The sequence below is a fragment of the Delphinus delphis genome, chromosome 9 (genome assembly GCF_949987515.2).
Source record: "Delphinus delphis chromosome 9, mDelDel1.2, whole genome shotgun sequence".
NCBI lineage: Eukaryota > Metazoa > Chordata > Mammalia > Artiodactyla > Delphinidae > Delphinus > Delphinus delphis.
The window spans coordinates 21,798,566-21,813,266 of record NC_082691.1 but is presented as its reverse complement, the minus strand read 5'-3'; the positions used below and the strand labels follow the sequence as shown (position 1 = coordinate 21,813,266).

At 36.8% G+C, this 14,701-nt stretch overlaps 2 protein-coding genes across 2 annotated transcripts in view; one reads left to right on the top strand and one right to left on the bottom strand.

The window, feature by feature from the left end:
- The window catches only part of CCDC146 (coiled-coil domain containing 146), a 109,806-nt gene that overhangs the window by 72,992 nt on the left and 22,113 nt on the right, over positions 1-14,701 (bottom strand). The window lies entirely within an intron of this gene.
- Positions 7,060-13,812, top strand: FGL2 (fibrinogen like 2). The gene is made up of 2 exons (XM_060020308.1): positions 7,060-7,713; positions 10,473-13,812. The coding sequence occupies exons 1-2, from the start codon at positions 7,098-7,100 to the stop codon at positions 11,177-11,179; spliced, it is 1,323 nt and encodes a 440-aa protein (XP_059876291.1). The 5' UTR covers positions 7,060-7,097; the 3' UTR covers positions 11,180-13,812.

The window sequence follows — 14,701 nt, the reverse complement described above, 5'->3', positions numbered from 1 at the left end:
TCATTGAATGGAGGAATAACTAAAACGTAGAAGATCTTTATAATTTTCCATTGGAATTAATGATCTAATTAAAGGACCATCTATACTTATGACTTGCTTTGCTATTACATGACTTCTAATTAATAACATTTACAGTCATAAACTATTACACCTGAAAAGGACCTTAAGATCTCTAATCTGACCTCATATTATAGATGAGGAAACTAATGCCTAGTTAAGTGACAAGAAAGTGGGAGTTTCTTCACTAAGATCATGGGTTCCATAACTACCATTCTAAGGCTCTTTTCACCCTGTCATGTCATGCTATTTTTGAGATGAAAACGGTAGTGATTGGCGACTTACTTTAAGTCTACGTTTATACATGACTTGACCACAACTTGTGCATCTGTGTTGTCATCTTTCTGTGCAACAGCAGTTGTTGCAGCTGAACTTTATATTAAGTATCAAAATACATGCCATATCATTTGTACATGTAAACATGATTGAAATAATTGTGTGTTAAATACACAAGCAGAGGAAAGCTGTGGTAAATAATGGTGGACACTTTAAAATAAGGGCCAAGCAATTTTACATCTCTTGATAATGATCAAGAAGTAGTTTCTCATACTCTGAAAAATTTTCATTGCAAACAATAGGATATGACTCAAATCATAGATAATATCAAACTAGAAGCGGAGAAAGAAATAAACTTAATAAGATAATGCTATACCTCAGAATGCCATACTTTAAATCATGTTTACTGTTAAAACTACAACATTTACTCCATTTCATAGATTTTCTTTAGTTACCAGCACAGTAGAAATCACCTTTAAATTAACATTTATTGAGAATTCATATGCTGACATATATATTTCATAAGATAAACTTGAGTCTTTAAAAAACAAGTTTCAAAGAGAGGAAAGAACAGGCTTTTAAAAGACATACATGCAGCATGAAATTATTCAGTTGGCATGGAATTAGTTTACTATTTTCATTTTTCCCTAAAAAGTTAATTGCATAACTTAATTACAAAAGTTAAGATGCATACTGTTTTTAAGAATGAACTGAAACAAATTCCTAAGCTAAATTTTATTATTCAGTTTAAATTTATATAATTATATAACATATATGATATTGTATGATATTATATAAAATTATATAACATAATAGATATATGTAATGTTATATATTCTATAAATTTATATATTATTTTTAAATGCCAAGTAAAGGCAAACAAAGCAAATAATACCCTAAGAAATGCAAGTGATAAAACAGATAAAACCAAATTAACACTTAGAATGAATATATAGACATTTCTAAGAATTTAAAGCCTTGGATTTTGTAACAGTATAAAATCAATCCTCATTATTCATGTATTGCATATTTGCAAATTCAGTTACTTATTAGAATTTATTTATAACTCCAGGATAATACTTGTGGGCTTTGGGGACCATTTGTAGACATGGCCAGCGTGGTGAAAAGTTCGAGCTGCCCAACACATGCATTCCCAGCTGAGCTCAGAGATCAACACTCTTGTTGTCTTATTTCAGCTCTCATACTGTAACCAAGTGCTCTTTTTGTGGTCTAAGTGCCATGTTTTTCCACATTTTTGTGTTTTTTGCTGATGTTTTCACTGTTTAAAATGGCCCCTGAGCATAGTTCTGAGGTGCTATCTAGTGTTCCTCAGTGCAAGAAGGCTGTGATGTACCTTAAGGAGGAAATACGTGTGTTAGATAAGCTTCCTTCAAGCATGATTATAGTTCTCTTGGTCATGTATTCTGTGTTAATGAATCAACAATATATACTAAATAAGATGTCTTTAAACAGAAACACATTGAAAACAAGGTTATATATTGATCAGTTGACAAAAATATTAGGACCAGAGGCTCGTAGAAGCCTAACCCTGCATTTCCCCTAGGAGCAATGGTTTGGTATTTGCTAATTCAGTGTTTGTGGTGACATTATAGAAAACATAACTACCATAAATTATGAGAAACAAAGGGAAGACAGGGAAAGCCACAATTTCATATTTTTGATTTCTTTATTATGATTTATTTTTGTTTTGTTTGAGGAATATAAAAGGAAACTCAAGATCAATCTCCAATACAAGAAATAAAAATAAACATATTTTGTTTCCTCAACATTGGTTATATGAAGTTTATTGAGTCTCTGGAAATTTAGAGAGATGACAGGAAAATTAGACGCCATGCCCCATGGATCTCTTAGCTCCTCCATGATCCGTGGCTTGGTGTGGGATACACAGTAAAAGATTTTGTTGATAAGATATTGACATTGATAAGATGGACATTCCAAGACTCCCATGAAATATTCCAGTTTCAAAGAATTCTAACCTGAGAAGCCCTGGATATCTCACTGAAGACCTAGGCCATTAGTTCATCAGATGACTGCATGTTTTATAGTCTTATTAAGAGTGGACCTTTGGATATTTCTGCCCTATATTTCTCTTGATCCAGACCCTTAAGGATTCACATAGTGGATCTTTCATGGTAGGTCCATGCTGGAGGGTTTCCTAGTCTGGATCTCTTTATCTATGCCAGAGATGTACTTGCAAGGCATAACAAAGAAACTACCAACTATTATTCTAGTTTTAACCAAAATCAGGCAGTTCTCTATGGGCTGCTGAAATCAGGCTTTTGTTTAAAGTTCTTTCCATGAACTTTATAATGAACAAGGACTAAGACCTCTAAGGAATATTAAGATAAACATTATTTACTGTTGACATTACAAACCAAGTAGATTAAAAAGTGAATGTTTTAATTTTTTATCCCCAAACATGTACTCCCTAAAGAACCATCAAATTTAGTAAGTTAGAAACTACAACTATGTTAAATTAATAGGCATGATATCAAGAAAAGGATCTCAGTACTGTAAATAATAATTGTTATTAAATTTACTTACTTCCTTTGGTACAAATAGAGACATAAAGGGTTTCTTTATTTTAAGAAAACTGTGTTAAGGGAAATGAAAATTTGCTTTTGGGATCTGATCCAGATACAGTAAATGCAGATCCTTTCTTAAATATTCTTTGCATAAGAAAAAAAAAAGAAGTTTGAATATATTGTGAATATAGACTGATGAAAGTAATTTTCATATGGGGCTTATAAAAATATATCTTGCTACTTTAAAATCCCAACATGTATTGGTGTTAAATAATTTGTTTAGATCTGAAAAACAAGTCTGTAAGTGGGCGTAATGCATCAGTTCCAGGTTGAGAGCAGATACGGGGTAGAAGTTTCCGACACTGCCATGAGGAATCAGTAGACGATTCTAGGAGTCAGGGCAGGCTGGGCATGAGAAAATCTGGAAAGGTTTTCCAGCAAGAAGGAGACGACAGAGAGTCAAGGTCGGAGGGTGGGAATTCTGTAGGAGTTGAGGACCAGAAATCAGCTCTTCAAGTTTTTGATTATCTGATGGCTGCCTCTTAGAAACCCTCTCTCCTGGTCTTTGTGACACAGCACTCTTCCAGTTCTCATGTTTTACCATCCTTTTGGTTCCTGTGGCTTCAAATTGACATCCATATCCATTCTGTGCTGTTTGTAATACTTAGATGTTCAACTGTATGTTAGATATTTCTACCTGGTGGCTTGTCACTCTATTCAAAACAGAAATAATACTACTACACTCTCCCCAGCTTACGGCTCCCTCTCTACTCTCATTGCCATGGCATTACTTAACTTCAGTTGGAGTCATATTTCATGGTGCTCTCTCAACTCTTCCCTCTCCTTCCATTTTTCATCGCTTATCATATTCTATAGATTCTATTACTCTTTGACAAAAATAGTTGCTACCCCTTCACCACCCCTCCTGCCACCACACTAGTTCACCTCTTACCTAGTGCCCGCCACTACACTAGCACCTCTCACCTAGCACTGCATTTCCTACTGGTTTCTAGCAGAAGATTCATTCCTAAAAATGGTGCTAGAAAAGAAAAAAGGATTCCCATTATCAACCAAAATTTGAAAAATGCAGCATATGTTGTTTTCTTCTTGGCCAGCAATAATGCACATTTGCAAATTACTGATAATTTTCAGAGCCACCTGTCCTGGAACTCCGTTGTCACATAACATTTATCAACATCTAGGTACTCACGTTCCAGAAAACACACTTCAGGAAACAATGACCTGGACTATTTAAATGGCCTCTAAACTGCTCTTTTTGCCTAATCTTTCCCTTTCCGGTGCACCTACAATTTCAATGATAGATTAATTTCTCTCAAATGCTTAACTGATTATATTATTCCTTTGCTCAAAACCTTCAGTGGCTCCCCACTGATCTAAGCAGTGATTTAAGCACCAGGCTCTCCACAACATGGTACCAATATTCCTTTCCAGTATTATCTCTCTGCCCCCCACATGGCAGGGTGGCACAGGAGAAGACGTGAACTTTGGAGTCAGACCCAGGTTCAAATTCCAAGTGTCCTTTAAAAAGTGCAAAACCATAGGCAAGTGATTTATTGCTTTGAACCCTTTCTTTGCTCATCTGCACATGCAGGAAGTAATTGTGTAGATGGGAGGATGTAGTGAGATAGTATTTGTGAAAGCTTCCTGCACAACACTCTCTGCCCCCGTGGGCTGTAAACTCATTAGGCAGACTGAGCCTCTTTCATGTGGTCCTCACTTAGTGTCTGCCTCTGGCAAGTGAACAATAATCTTTTAAAATTAAGAACCCAGAATTCCCACTTACTAGTGTCGATAAAAACTGATTAATAAAGCGATTTTTGGCCTTTATTTGGGGTATTTTCTATGGTCCCGAAGGGACAGGAGCCAGTTCCCATAGCACGTCCAAGCTTTTTAGATGGAACTATGCCACTGGCCCTTGGCTAAGTGGGGTGTGCAGGGCCCAATCAACATCAGTGCCTAGAAAGCAAATCCCTGATTCACAGAGATGAAACAAAAGCCCAATGCAAGAGTCAGAAAGCTATACCTTTGTTAGATTTAGAAAAGCTTAAAAGTGCTTATGATTTCACTTGAAAGTCCAACATGAACAAAATACAAAGCCTTCAATACCCCTTCCTAAGAAGGAAAAGGGGATTTTTGTTTGATGTGTTCACTAGTGTAGCCTAAGTGCCTGGAACAATGTCTTGCACATAGAGGATGCTCAGTTAATATATGATGGATGGATGGATGGATGGATACATCTATATGCTCTAGCATAGTGCTGAGTATACAGATCTTTAATAAATTCCTGACTGGACTTGACAGGCTAAATATGTGGGTTTATAGCCTATCCAGTCGAAGGCATTTAATAATGTACCTTGCGCTAAACATCGTTCCTATATATTTCTGCTTTATAAGATATTATTATCTATATTATCATCATTCTCCTTCTTTTTTTTTTTTTTTTTTTTTGCGGTACGCGGGCCTCTCACTGTTGTGGCCTCTCCCGTTGTGGAGCACAGGCTCCAGACGCGCAGGCTCAGCGGCCACGGCTCACGGGCCCAGCCGCTCCGCGGCATGTGGGATCTTCCCGGACCGGGGCACGAACCCGTGTCCCCTGCATCGGCAGGCGGACTCTCAACCACTGCGCCACCAGGGAAGCCCAAGAATGTTACATTTTATACACTGCATATTTTTCCTTCAGCACTGCACCACTCAAAATTTTTGTAACTATCATTCCTACATGAGGGGAGAATAGCCAAATTTCTCCTTCACAGTTCCAGGAACCAAGGCTCAGCAAAGTTAATGATCTATAGATCCAATAAGAAGTAGATGCAGGGGTGGAATCTAGGCCTCCTGAGTATCCAGGAGTAAATACAGTTTGGAAGTGTAAAGTGAGCCTGACACATTTAGAGCACATGAATAGTTAGGCTGAACGGGAGCGTTTGGCTGGAACGAAGGAGTAGATAGAAAAATCATAGGAAATCAGGTTAAAGAAATAAATAAGAGATCGATTACAGAGCACTTTAAATAATACAATAAGAATTTAGATTTTTAGCCATAATTTTGAAATTATTTTTAAAACAATAAAATCCTTTTTTAATAAGAAACCTTACATGAGACGCCAATATGTAAAATAAATTAAAAGGAGGTGGTTCCTTCAATAGAAGCTGTTCCCCCTTCCTGTCCTCAGCCTCTCAGGAGAAGAGTTTGAAAACCATGAAAAAAGGTTTGAAAAGTATGAAAAGTCATGAATGCAGACATGTTTGGGGCAAAGCAGTGACATAGTAAGTGACATAGAGACCAGGTGGAGGGCCCACTGCGGAGGCAGAAACACAGAGAGGGGACTGCTATGGCTGCCCGCGGGGAGGGAAGGCAAAGATGCCGGAGACAAAAGAAGAATCAGAACCAAGATGGGGCAGACTAGTTCAGAGATTCGTACTTGGCAGATGTGGAAGGACAGTACAGTCACAGAGTTGGTGAAGAGCAAAGGAAAAGGCTGCTGGTTTTGATGAAAGGCAAGGATGTATTTTAATGGTGTTTTTGTCAGTTAGACATTCCTCCTGTGCTATGCGGTGGTTGGAGAAATAGAAAGCAGCGCTTTTTTTTCTACCAGTTTTCTTCCCTTTTCAAACAGATGAAACAAAAGTCCACTGCATGAACCAGAAAGCTGAACTTCATTATATGTAAAATTTTAAGTGCTTGAGATTTCACCTGAAAGCACAACGTGAAGAAAATACAGAATTCTCAATGCCCCATTCCCAGAAGGAAAAAGAACCGTTTCCATTTTTGTAACATTTCTGTCCTTCACATAATCTGGATAACTAGCACATTCAATTTTATCTTTAAAAACTATTTACCCCACTGTGGAGCTAAGTATCATGAAATGATTTACTTCAAGTATAATTATTTTAAGATTCAAGATTTTTCTTGTGCTTTTTAAAAATAAAAGATGAAAGTGAAACTTGTTGAGTATGTGCATCTGACCAACTGCAGGAATTCCAAAGCGGGTGGTTTTGATTGAGAACGAATAACAGTTTGGGGCACACTGAGTTTGATGAGGACGATCTCCTCTTCCTCCGTGTTTCTGAGACTGGTGATGCAACGTGCTCCCGCCCTTTTCTGAGAACACGGAAAGCCTGACTCAGGAAGGCAGCTGCAGCTCTTAAAAAGAGCTCCAGCACGGCCCCCTTCCCTGCTGGGGCGAGCGCCACCGCAAAGATGAAGCTGGCGAAGTGGTGCTGGCTGAGCTCCGCTGTCCTTGCTGCTTATGGTTTTTTGGTTGTGGCAGACAATGCAACAGAGGAAATTAAAGATGAAGCAGCCCAGGACGCCTGCCCGGTGAGACTAGAAAGCAGAGCGAAATGCGAGGAGGGAGGAGACTGTCCCTACCAGGTGAACCTGCCCCCGCTGACTATTCAGCTCCCCAAGCAGTTTGGCAGGATCGAGGAGGTGTTCAAAGAAGTCCAGAACCTCAAGGAAATTGTAAAGAGCCTGAAGAAGTCTTGCCAAGACTGCAAACTGCAGGCTGATGACAACCGAGACCTGGGCAGAAGTGGACTGCTGTTACCCGGCACAGGAGCTCTGGGAGAAGCTGGTGACAACAGAGTTAGAGAGTTAGAGAGCGAGGTTAACAAGCTGTCCTCTGACCTTAAGGATGCCAAGGAGGAGATCGACGTGCTTCAGGGTCGCCTGGAGAAGCTGAATCTTGTAAATATGAACAACATAGAACATTATGTTGATAGCAAAGTGGCAAACCTAACATTTGTTGTCAATAGTTTGGATGGCAAATGTTCATCTAAGTGTCCCACTCAAGAACAAAAACAATCACGTCCAGGTATGTATAATGTTTTCTTATCATTTGTTCATGAATGTTATATAGCTGGACAGTATCTATAAACATTAACCTTATCATATAAGTTAAATAAAGGATGAATTATATAAGTTAGGCCTTTTATTCATCAAGGTGAAACAGAAAAAACTATTATCTTTGCACATGTGCCCACAGAAAGGAATAGGACCTAATTACAAAAAATCATGAGTTCTGTATGCGTCAGAAAGCACTTTCAAAGATCTTATTTGCTGACGCCAGAGCTACACACAAACAGAAGTGGAGGGAGAGAATTTCTTTTCTTTATTTTTTTTAAAAAACATCTTTATTGGAGTATAATTGTTTTACAATGGTGTGTTAGTTTCTGCTGTATAACAAAGTGAAGCAGCTATATGTACACATATATCCCCATACCTTCTCTCTCTTGAGTCTCCCTCCCACCCTCCCTATCCCACCCCTCTAGGTGGTCACAGAGCACCTAGCTGATCTCCCTGTGCTATGCGGCTGCTTCCCACTAGCTATCTATTTTACATCTGGTAGTGTATATATGTCCATGCCACTCTCTCACTTACTCCCAGCTTCTCCTTCCCCCTCCCCATGTCCTCAAGTCCATTCTCTATGTCTGCATCTTTATTCCTGCCCTGCCCCTAGGTTCTACAGAACCATTTTCTTTTTTTTTGATTCCATATATATGTGTTAGCATATGGTATTTGTTTTTCTGACTTACTTCACTCAGTGTGACAGACTCTAGGTCCATCCACCTCACTACAAATAACTCAATTTCATTTCTTTTTATGGCAGAGTAATATTCTAAGAGAATTTCTTAATGTTTCAGTGAGTTTAACTTATTTATCTCTTCACTGAAGTGTTTGAAAACAGTAGAGTTAAGGCAGTGTTTGGGGTTGTACTCTGTTCTTTGGAAATCAGTTTATTTGTGTGGTCAGGTGACTGCTCCTTATATGGCAACAAGAGACCTCTGAAAGATTTTAGCAAGTAATCTGCAGTTCATAATCCCGAATGTCTAGTGGAAATGGGAGATTTTATAGATGGGATAAAAGCAGCTATATGGCTTCATATGTGTGCAAAACTTTTTGCTTTTAGACCTAGTGGCCCAAAAACATTTTAAGGGGCGTTTTGGCATACCAGTAAGGGAAGGAATACATTCTTATTTCTTCCTCTCTTTCACTAGAATTCAAGCATGTAACAATAGAACCCATCTTCCCCATCCAGATTATCTGCTGATAATCTGAATTAGCTTTAATAAGTATATGTTAAAGGCCATAAACCTAACTGCCTGTTCTGCCCACGAACCGCTAGCTGTGGCACTGGTTCCCCCAAACCCTGGTTTTTCCACATGAGTTTCTGGGACCATTGCTGATGGTGGTCTTATCACACTTTGGAAAGCCATCTCTGCATGAGTGTGAGGTTGAAGGGATATGGTGCCTGAAGCAGAGATCATGGCCCTTAGAAACAAGCACCTCATGCATCTTCCCTAGGTAGATTCCCCAGGGAATCTACCCAGTGAAGGTATTTGGGAGATTCCAGGACCACTGTTGCTAATAGTCCCAGCAGCCTGCATCTAAATGTGCCCTGCACATTGCAAGGCAGAGTTTCACATCTTAGGTGACATACGTGGGTGAACATTAGATGTGGTACTGCATGGCAATTTGTAATGACAAGAACAAGATTCTACTGTCTTTTTTTCTACTAAGTTTTGGGGAACTATCTGAATATTCTGAGCTCTAAGTACAGATGAATAGATTATTTGTGGCTTATAAGTGTCTTGTATTAAACTTGCCTGATCCAGTACCAATTTTTTTAAAAATTATTTTGGAGTAAATATCTGTGTTGGTTCCTACAGAACCACATTAACTGTTTATTACACTAATCCTGTGCATAATCACCTGTGGTTTCCTTCTAGAAACCAGACATGGGAAACACTAGCTAAATATTTTCCTGGATAATAAATTCAGAGTAAGAATATTGGTATATTATTGAAGTTTTTAAAAAGAACTTAAGCTTCTGTGTCTAATTGTCAAGCAGGTAAAATAAATGGAAATGTTGATCAATGCTGTATTTTAGAATTTTAATAAATCATTTAGAACGATCCTATAAAACTGCCTGAAAGTGGAGTCTATCAGCCTCTTTAGGTGAAAGGATATAGAAGCCTGTGCTTCCTCTGTATACATGGAATGCAGTTCTAGGAGCGTTGGAATCATCTGACTTTCAGGACCAAGGGATGCAGTGGTCACAAGGACAAGCTTTGCAGCCAGCCAGATCTGAGCTCTGTCCTGGCTCTGCCTTTTAAAGCTTCTGTGAAGTTGGACAAGCCACGGATCCTTTTTGAGCCTAATATTCTTTCTCACCAGCAGGTTGTTAATAATATCTACATCATAAAGTTCATGTGCAGATTAAGTGTGAAAATGTTATCAAGAATCCCTAGAACACATGCGGAGCCCTCACTAAATATTACTGAGTTACTGAAACTATCACTTTTATGTCTTCTTGTTGTTGTTTGTTGGTGGTGTTGTCAGTATTATTACCAACCAAGACTGCTGGGGAGCTTTGTCTGCTTTATGACACCAGGTTCTTGTTCTGAGTCGTTAACAAGCATTTGCTAAACAGGTTCAAGTAAGTTTAGCTGAGCAAGGTTTCATTATCACCATTGATCAAATTATAAAACTGCTTTCGTGCATATAAAGAATTCTTTAGATGCCTAGTTTTTATCAACAAAATCCAATGCCTTTCTTTTTTTACCCCTGCAGTTCAACATCTTATATATAAAGATTGCTCTGAATACTACACGATAGGCAAAAGAAGCAGTGAGCTCTACAGAGTCACACCGGATCCCAAAAATAGTAGCTTCGAAGTTTTCTGTGACATGGAGACCATGGGGGGAGGCTGGACAGTGCTGCAGGCACGTGTTGATGGAAGCACCAACTTCACCAGAACATGGCAAGACTACAAAGTAGGCTTTGGAAACCCCAGAAGAGAATTTTGGCTGGGGAACGATAAAATCCATCTTCTGACTAAGAGTAAGGACATGATTCTAAGAATAGATCTTGAAGACTTTAACGGTGTCAAACTCTATGCCTTGTATGATCACTTTTATGTGGCCAACGAGTTTCTCAAATACCGTTTACACATTGGTAACTATAATGGCACAGCTGGAGATGCCTTACATTTCAGTAAACATTACAACCACGATCTGAAGTTTTTCACCACCCCGGATAGAGACAACGATCGATACCCCTCTGGGAACTGTGGGCTCTACTACAGTTCAGGCTGGTGGTTTGATGCATGTCTTTCTGCAAACTTAAATGGCAAATATTATCACCAGAAATACAGAGGTGTCCGAAATGGGATTTTCTGGGGGACCTGGCCTGGTATAAGTGAGGCACAACCTGGTGGCTACAAGTCCTCCTTCAAAGAAGTCAAAATGCTGATCAGACCCAAGCACTTTAAGCCATAAATCACTAATGCTCATTCTTTTGGGTATTCGTTACCTAATAGGGCAATTAATTCCTTCAGCACTTTGGAATATGTTTCATACTCTTTTTCCATGGCTTAAAATTTCTCTCTGAGCAATGGGTTCTTATGCTATACAGCATTTGAAATAAAGCTGAAAAATATGCCATTTAAAGAAGTCCTTTGTTGCTGTTACGCTGTTATCCGAATAAACACTTGCAAGCAATTGGGAATATTGAGAATCACACAGTAGAGTTATAATTCTCTTAATGTCTCTTATTTGAAAAATTTTTACTCATATTACTCACTCTAATTAAAAAAATACTTGTTTATTCAGTAGGCTAGATTTTACACAAGTAACCTGTATTTTGACTGTGACTTAAACGCATCTTTTCAGGCTATAAATAGTTATTGGGTATTTATTTGTCTCTAAATGTTCCTCATTCTGAGATAAACTTACTCAATTTATGGCATTTACAGCATTTTAATTCCCAAGCAAAGGGAAACATACGTAATTAAACCTGTTCCTGCACTATTCGTGAAATGTAGAATTTTATCATTTAAAATATTTTAAAAGGTGATAGCATAATGTCACTCCTAAGAGCACTCAGAAAATGAATTTAACCTTAAAGACCATGGTTTAAAGGTAATTCATTCATAGTTTATAACTCTTTAGATGTTTGATGGTAAAAACTGCTTTAACATGAAAAATATCTTCCTTTGCTCTAATGCACAACTGTTTTTAATTTAAGACTGCTCATTACTGCGCGAGACTACTGGTAGACTTTCTTTTGGAGAGGTAGGTGTGGGTGAGGAGTGAAGCACTTATATGTAGGCCAATTTTATATCCAAAGCGATAATATCATTAAGTGATTCACTTCATAGAAAGCTACGTTTTATAGGACAAATAGATAAATCTACTTATAAAAAATATGAATTTTGAAATATATAGAACCATAGTTCAAATATTATATATTTCAACCCTAAATGGTATATTGCTTGTTTTGCTATCAGAAGATTCAAATACGGGTGTTTATTTTTTTTAACAAAACAAAAGTATCTGGAACTTTTATAATTCATCAATTAATTCCAGAATGCAAAAATGATATTCAAAAGATTATAAAAATAGTTTGTTAAATTTCACCATTGTAAAAAGGGACCATTTCAGAGAGAACAGCTGTATTCTAATGCACGTTTAAAAAAGTGCTCTAGGATAAAATTTAAAAAGGATACACCATACTGTATGTGAGTCATAGAAATACATTCAACGTTCAATTTCTGGTGTCTGTTTCTACTAAAGTAACCAAGTTTTCAAAAATAAATTCACAAAGATGCAGCTTTACCCATTATTTGAAAATGATTAAGGAGGATAGTAACTTTAGGTAAGAAGTTAATTTTTCAACTAATGTCTTTTATAGAAAATTCTAATCAAAAAGAAGCAAGATATTCTTTTAAAAATATATAACATACAAAGTGTTCAGGTAAACATGATGCAAACTATATTATTAATACTATTAAAATACTAAAGCAAGAGAAATGCAAATAGAATTAAGTGATGACAAAAATATAAAATATCGTAGATTTCAGAGGCTTCATATCTACTCAATAATACATCAAATGTAAATGTTGTAACTAATTCTTTATTTCTCTCTCTTTTCTGTTTTCTAAAAAAGACTATGAAGATTTTGATATTATACAATGTATTAATTTCAGATAAGGGCATTTTCACTTACTATATATAACTATTAATATATGTATAAGTTTAGGTAAATTTCTTTGATAAAAACGGACTCCTTAAAAAAATACAGTTCTAAAGAAAAATAGCTCATATAGCAAGTGTCCACTGATTTAATAGGAACTAGGTAGCATTTCAGGAGAATTTGGCAAATAATTCATTAATCTATGTAAATACTTAAAAGCTTATCTTTCTATCTTTCCACCTTATATTAAGTAAAATTTTATTTCCCATTATACTTTTATGGTACCTTCCTAATAACAAACTCTGTAACATAGAAATTCCTTTCTGAAATCATTTCATGTCACTTATTATATTATAAAATATATTTTAGATTTTGGTAATCTTTAACATATTGATGGAAATAGATTATATCTGAGAGAGTCTTTTGCCTTAACATAACTGTTCACTAATATATGCTAATGTTCATAAATGTGGATTGACTACTAACAAATACATTATTTTAGAGTCTTGTCTCGGTTTCCTTTTACTGGCTAATATTTGTTATCTTAATTAACAAATTATTTCTGAGCTTTATCATACTTTGAAAATATTGACTAAAATTAGGCCTCTAGAAATTCCAAATGGAACTGGCTCACGTATCACAGAAAAAAAATCGGATTTTCTGATAAGTAGTAATGCTCTAAATGAAATGATGACACATTCATCCAGTAAATAAAGAGCTTAAATTTACGACGATAAAAGACATCCAGATAACAAAATTCACTGGTCCTTATTTCTGAATGACTACCCAAGGAAAGGGCAGAAGGTTTAAAGGTAAAGAATGATGGGTAATGTCGTCATGATAAGCTCTTGCTTAGAATTCTTATTTTCCTTTATGTATAAATAGGTTTATGTTTTGTGTCTTTTAAAAGCCTTGTGAAATAAAAGATTTAATCTTCTCATCTATTTATTTCTTCAATGCAGAAACATTAAGTATTATTTGTAAAATAATTTTTATATATTTACTCTTGGCTGAAAACTTGCATAATGTTTACCTAACTAGACAGTATCTTTGACTCTGTGAAGACTTTAATGAGTACTATTTCATTAACAGGAAGACAGAGACAAATACAGGGACACCATTATCTTATTTCCCTCTAGAATACTGTTGACACATTTGAAATACAGAAGTTTCAGTTTCATTTTGCAGCGTTCAACTCCTCTCCCCTTTTTTCCATCATTCTTGTTGCTGTTCTGGTTTAGCCCTCATCATCCTCTTAGGATAATGCAAGCCCTTCCTAATAGTGACCTGTGCCCCCAGTTTGAATCTATTCCAATCCATCCTCCATATCACTGCCACAGGGATTATTCAAAAATACAATTCTGATCATGTTATTTTCCTGCTTAAAACCTGTCAACAGCTCCTCATTTTGTATATGATAAAATCCAGCAAATAAGCCCCTTCGTGAACCGATTTCTGCCTACCCTTTCAGTGTCCTTTCTGCCACTACTCACACTCCTGCCAAACTGAATGCCTTGTTGTTCTAGTACAAACCATATTCTCTCATATTTTCATTACTTTGTGTTACTGTTCCCTTGGTCTAGATAGAATGGCATCCTTGACCCCCACTGAGTTTTGTCTTATTATCCGTAATTAAGAGCAGGGACTCAGCAGCCAGACCAACTAGGTATGAATTTCAGCTCCATTATTTGCAAGCTGTGTGAAAACAGGCAAAATCACTTAATCTCATTGTTCTTTGGTTCCTTCAATTATAAAACTGGGATAACAGTAGAATAGAGTTATTGAGACGATTAAATGAGATAGCATATGCAAAGCACCTAGAACAT

What these genes read in the sequence shown, in the direction of transcription:
- FGL2 (XM_060020308.1), top strand. Translation starts at nt 7,098, where the DNA reads ATGAAGCTGGCGAAGTGGTGCTGGCTGAGCTCCGCTGTCCTTGCTGCT. An exon ending in ACAAAAACAATCACGTCCAG is followed by an intron (nt 7,714 to 10,472) that starts GTATGTATAATG and finishes TTACCCCTGCAG; the next exon opens with TTCAACATCTTATATATAAA.